Source organism: Pollicipes pollicipes, unplaced genomic scaffold, assembly GCF_011947565.3.
Source record: "Pollicipes pollicipes isolate AB1234 unplaced genomic scaffold, Ppol_2.1 Scaffold_4881;HRSCAF=5763_pilon_pilon_pilon, whole genome shotgun sequence".
Taxonomy (NCBI): Eukaryota; Metazoa; Arthropoda; class Thecostraca; order Pollicipedomorpha; family Pollicipedidae; genus Pollicipes; species Pollicipes pollicipes.
In genome coordinates, this window is record NW_023596576.1 from 55,403,220 (window position 1) to 55,409,219 (window position 6,000).

The 6,000-nt window shown below is 46.4% G+C and overlaps 1 protein-coding gene across 6 annotated transcripts in view; it reads left to right on the plus strand.

The window, feature by feature from the left end:
• LOC119101573 (COP1-interactive protein 1) overlaps nt 1-4,524 on the plus strand; it is a 38,896-nt gene extending 34,372 nt beyond the window's left edge. For 4 of the 6 annotated variants that reach the window (XM_037224920.1, XM_037224917.1, XM_037224918.1 and 1 more), the window contains one exon: nt 3,498-4,524. In XM_037224920.1, the coding sequence (XP_037080815.1) occupies nt 3,498-3,671 (174 nt within the window). In that variant the 3' untranslated portion in view covers nt 3,672-4,524. The remainder of the gene's footprint in view (nt 1-3,497) is intronic. The other 2 variants (XM_037224922.1, XM_037224923.1) reach the window with 1 other exon arrangement.
• Nucleotides 4,525-6,000: the final 1,476 nt, after the last annotated feature.

Sequence of the window (6,000 nt, forward strand, 5' to 3'; positions counted from 1 at the left end):
GTCTGTATGTCTGTCTGTATGTCTGGTCTGCTGTCTGTCTTCTGTCTGTCTGTCTGTCTGTCTGTCTGTCTGTCTGTCTGTCTGTCTGTCTGTCTGTCTGTCTGTCTGTCTGTCTGCTGTCTGTCTGTCTGTCTGTCTGTTGTCTGTCTGTCTGTCTGTCTGTCTGTCTGTCTGTCTGTCTGTCTGTCTGTCTGTCTGGTCTGTCTGTCTGTCTGTCCTGTCTGTCTGTCTGTCTGTCTGTCTGTCTGTCTGTCTGTCTGTCTGTCTGTCTGTCTGTCTGTCTGTCTGTCTGTGTCTGGCCTGTCTGTCTGTCTGTCGTCTGCTGTCTGTCTGTCGTCATGTCTGGTCTGTCTGTCTGTCGTCTGTCGGTCTGGTCGTCTGTTGTCGTTCTGTCGTCTGTCTGTAGTCTGCTGTTGTCTTCTGTCTTGTCTGTCTGTCGTCGTCTGTCTGTCTGTCTGCTCTGTCTGTCTGTCTGTCTGTATGTATGTCTATCTGTCTTGTCGGTTGTCCCCCTTTCTGTCTTTCTCTCTCTCTCCTCTCTCTCGCTCTCTCTCTCTCTTCTCTTCTCTCTCCTCTCTCTCTTTTCTCTCTCTCCTCTCTCTCTCTCTCTTCTCTCTCCTTCTCTCTCTCTTCTCTCCTCTATCTCTCTCCTCTCTCTTCTCTCTCTCTCCTTCTCTCCTCTCTCTCTTCCTCTCTTCTCCTCCTCTCCTCTCTCTTTTACTCTTCTCTCATCTCTTCCTCCTCTCTCTCTCTCTCTCTTCTCTTCTCTCTCCCTCTCTCTCTTCCTCTCGCTCTCCTCCTCTTCTCTTCCCTCTTCTCCTTCTCTCTCTCTCTCTCTTCTCTCTCTCTCTCTCTCTCTCTCTCTCTCTCTCTCTCTCTCTCTCTCTCTCTCTCTCTCTCTCTCTCTCTCTCTCTCTCTCTCTCTCTCTCTCTCTCTCTCTCTCTCTCTCTCTCTCTCTCTCTCTCTCTCTCTCTCTCTCTCTCTCTCTCTCTCTCTCTCTCTCTCTCTCTCTCTCTCTCTCTCTCTCTCTCTCTCTCTCTCTCTCTCTCTCTCTCTCTCTCTCTCTCTCTCTCTCTCTCTCTCTCTCTCTCTCTCTCTCTCTCTCTCTCTCTCTCTCTCTCTCTCTCTCTCTCTCTCTCTCTCTCTCTCTCTCTCTCTCTCTCTCTCTCTCTCTCTCTCTCTCTCTCTCTCTCTCTCTCTCTCTCTCTCTCTCTCTCTCTCTCTCTCTCTCTCTCTCTCTCTCTCTCTCTCTCTCTCTCTCTCTCTCTCTCTCTCTCTCTCTCTCTCTCTCTCTCTCTCTCTCTCTCTCTCTCTCCTATCACAAGATTGCAACTTTGAACGTTCTTTGGCATGATGTCAATTTCATCATAATTTAGTTTTATGAATTCCAATATGCCTGTAACGCCAAGTTATGTTTTGTTTTGTTCAGTAGAAATGGAATGGAAAAGCCTGATGTGTCAAAGCTCAGTTCAAGAAGTGAAAAATGCGCCCATGTATGTTGTGTTTGACATTCCATGTTAAGTTGTGTTTTCATTCCATGTTTCGTATTTTTAATGAGCATGCAAGGACATACTTTTGCTTTGACAGATTTCATTGAGTGAAATTCGGGGTTGTCAGAATATCAGATGATTGTTGAACACGCGCCCGGGTGGCCGGCTAGATACCCTTCGCTCGGCGGTCAATTTGAACCCCACCCTCCTAAGATCTCGGGAACTAAGAAAGCTGGAAACACCAAATTTGCAGGGTGTGTTGACCTGTACGTGAACTCACTTAGATCAAAGTTTGAGGTTAATATATTGTGACCTTTGGGTCAAATAAGGTCAAACAAGGTCAAATTCCAGATTGGTCTCCAAAGTGCCCGCAGAACCTAGATAATTGTTTCTAAGCAAAAGTCCACAAGCTCATTTAAGGTCAGTGACCTTGATTTACCTTTTGAAGGTCATGGTGACCGAAATCATACAAGACTGCCCTGAGTTTTGCATTTGAATAAGCGACAAAGATTACGCTGGGCAGTATGTTCCTAAAAAAATTGCGACCTGGGTCATCTTGATCAATGACCTATGCTGACCTCTTAGAAGTCAATGAAGATGTATGATGCGGTTCCTGCTATCAATGAATTGAAAATGAGCACTGGAAACTAACCCATACAGCAAGCCCTACAGCAATAAAGTAGGCTAGTTTTGACCTTGGTCTGACCTTCATACCTGGCTTTAGGTCGACGTAATTTGCTCATTCAATGTTTGTGTTGCCTAGTAAAGCATCTCAAAGATGTACAGCTTCGTCAAACACTCCGTTGTTGGATCAGATTGAAGGATTCCCTAGAAATTGCCTTCGCTGAAACCATGGCCTGACTTTGACCTGTCATTGGTCAGTGACCTTACAAGGTACATCTAAATTCTTACACCAAACGATCTGCTATTCAATTGTCGACAGCTATGCAAAATTTGGCGGGTGTATTTGACCCACCTCCACCCGAGCGCGTGTTAATTGGATTTAAAATTGGCGGATGTCTTTGCATTTGATTCTAGATGCACAGCCTCTGAACAGCATTAGTCCTCAGCATAAAATCAAACTTTGCCTCTGTCCATAGCTATACCCGCAATACCGAATGACTTTGGGGAGCGGTGCTACTTAGGTCATTATAATCATTAAGGATAAACTTCAGCCCTAACGGAACATAATTGTGCTCGATGACCGCGCACTGACTCCATCAATCTAAACGGTCTGTAATAAAGCAATTAACAAGGCAGACACCAACGCGCATCATTTTTGGACGCTACCGTTGGCGTGAATTCGTCCTTAATCCCTGAGAGGTGACAGCAAAGACGAATGACAGGCATGCTTTCATTAAATATAACAGTAAGAGATGGGATTTGTGGAAAAATTGACCCTGGTGGAGGAAAACCGTGTTAATCCGGCTCACTTTATGCACACTCAAAGATCACCTGTTTCCATAAATTTACGGAAACCAATGCCGCAAAATTTATTAAAAAAGTCACCTCCAATCACCACTTCTTTCGGATGACGCGAAAAGGGTGTCTCATTGGAGGGTGCCTGAGCCGAAAAGGGTGTCGCATCTCACTGGACCAGCCACTCTCCGTGCAAAAGCCTTCCTAACTTTAAGAAGCATGTAGCTGGCGGTAGCTGGCGGTAGGCTGGTAGCAGACAACCCTACAGCACCATTTGGTATACCATGCTCACAACAGGCTCGCTATGGCTGGTTTCACCACACACACCTTTTGCCCGATGTCGGCACACTGCGCACACTTTGTGTGCAGTATAAGCAGCGCATATTTGACCGTTCGTGACATACGCTCACACCATTTCAACTTGTAATGTACGATTGCAGTTGTCGTGCAAGACTCCGCCAAAAGGCCGCTGATCATTGGCTGAGTGATGCTGAACTCTGGCGTGCCGAATGTGCAGGCTACACGTGCAGCCTGCGGTCAGCTGGCCAACAGCATTGTGACGTGTGACGGCGTGTCCCGCGTCTCAGGCGGCGGACCCTGAGCGGCGTGGCCGGTTACCAGTGAGCTCCTCCGGGGGCGCGAAGACCGCCAAGAGGTCACCGAAGCGAGAGACACCGAAGATTGTCATCAGTCCGGCCTCCCGGAAGCCTCCGCTGCTGTTCAGCTCCTTCAGCCGGGCGCGCGCCAAGTTTGAGTCGTGACGCGCCGAGATTGGGTCGTGACGCGCCGAGATTGACGTGTAGCGCCATGTTCGGATCAGCCACATCCAGTTTCAGATGTGCTGCGCAGATTTTGAGTCATGGCGCATAGAATTCGAGTCGTTAGTGCGGCGTTTGAGTTGTGAGATGTTCGATTAGGGCCAATGTGCGCCGAGCTGAGACGCACAGCACGCCATTTGGTTGCGTCCAGGTTGTGCGACGCACGGAAATGGGCCAACGTGCAACCATTGTTCCGTATACCTGCTATGCATCCATGGACTGCCACCTTGCTACTGAATGTCTCGGCATTACCACTATCTACCGTCGGTGTGGAGGATGAAAGCGGCTGCTGGTTTTCTGAATGTTAACTTTTACCTCGAAGTGTTGTTGGCGTACCGTGTCAGTGCAATAGCTTATTAACCGGCGGCTTCTGTTTGAATTCGTAAATAAAAGAAGTGTCCGCGTCTACGTATTCACTACTCCCTGACAGATTAAGTATGATTTAAGGTGACGTGTGGGTGGTGTTTCGAGGGGATCACGCTCCACTTGCCGAGCCTTGCCCACCTGTGGAGGTTGCATTGTTTTGTGTACATGACCTAAACCTTAGTGAAAGCAGTGTTCTAGAATTGCCGACTTTGGGTGTAAAGCAACACCATGAGGACAAATCTTTCACTCCTTTTCCCCATATTTTACGTGAATTTTTCACTCCTGCCTGATATTGTCTAATCGCACATGCCAACCCCTTTTTCTCTTTCTGAGGTTTTCAAATGTCATCTAACACCGAATTCACTTGAAACCACCAGGTATAAACGAAGCTCCACAGAACCTGGACACCTATGGCTGTGTTCTGCCTCACCTACATCTGAATCATGTCTATGTATGCACAGATTAAGGACGCCAGGTACCTCCAAGCCCAAGAATCCCAGCGACTCCAGCCGCTTGCGCGCATTAAGTTTGGTGGTGTTTTTAAAATGCATCACAATCGGCAGCTGTGGGCCAAATGCAAGGTTTTCACGCATCCCCTATTTTTTGGTCGCACCACCGCACCACGAAAGCAGAGCCTGGTGCAAACACCAGCAAGGCTTGGTAGATAATTTTACTCCACGTATTTCTTTTTTCCCGAGGTGACTTGACCACTAAATTGCATCACTCCCGAAATGCAGGAGTGAAAAATTCAAGAATTGTATTGCACTCGTACGTATCTGTACTTATCTAACTTGTGCTTGTACTGAAAGTTGTAATGACTTGTAATGTAATGTAATGTAAAAACTTGGAATGAAAAACTTGTACGTAGTTCATGCATAAATTGGATTAATTCGCCAGCCGCCCAAACATGTTTGATATGCACCCAAGCGTGAACAGTTCACATGGAATAAAGGAGACAATTTTAAGCACGAAACTTATTTTTACCGCCATTTTTTCCCTGTTAAACCCTCGGTTAACCGTTTTCTTGGTTCATGGCCGTGTTCAATAATGACAAATCTGAGCCTTACGAATGTCTAACTCACCAGGCTACCTGACGAGGCTATCCTAATGCCGCCATACAGAGCTTTGGGACAGACCTGACGCAGCTAATACAGAAGTGTTTGATGGCGAAATTCTGCCCTGTGGAGATGTTTATCATGCACACCTTTTACTTGTTTCGCATTTTAATCTCGTAGGTTGGTGGGCGTGATAAATATTTGTATTTGGGGGGCGGGGGGGGGGTGAGTGGGATGACTTTGCCTGCCAGCAGACCACGCAAAAGGTTCCGACTTTTTGTTTTGGGGGAGCAGGAAGAAGCCAGAAAGTCTCCTGTGGACCAAGTAATTGCTTACATTATCTGCTTTCAACACATGATTGGTAACCAGAGTGAGCCATTTTCTGCTTTATTCCATCGAGTTTTGTCATACGACAAATTATGATGCCACAAGGCATGCAATGGGCTTATTTTGTTCTATATTCTTGATTATTTGAGCCAAATTTCTTGAAGTGGTCCCTCATGGCAGCTTCAACCAGATGTTTTCCATAGTTGTCATGGTTTGCTGACTGGTAAATGACTGTACCGCATATGTGCACTATATTTTTAACACAGGGATACCCTAAGCTGCATAGCAATTATAATTGAGTTAAATCTTAGTATGGAACAAATAGACCATCCCATCTAAAATGTGCGGCCAACATCTCAAGCTTTGGCATTAAATATGAATAAACAAGCATAAATAGATGTCTTTGCTGCAACTGAAGAGGCAAGCAGCAATACTGGCATGGTCATCTAAAAGTTATGTTGCTTTTTGAGAAGAAACATTGTCTTGTTCAGCATACCCATCATTACCCTTGACAAGGGCTAGCC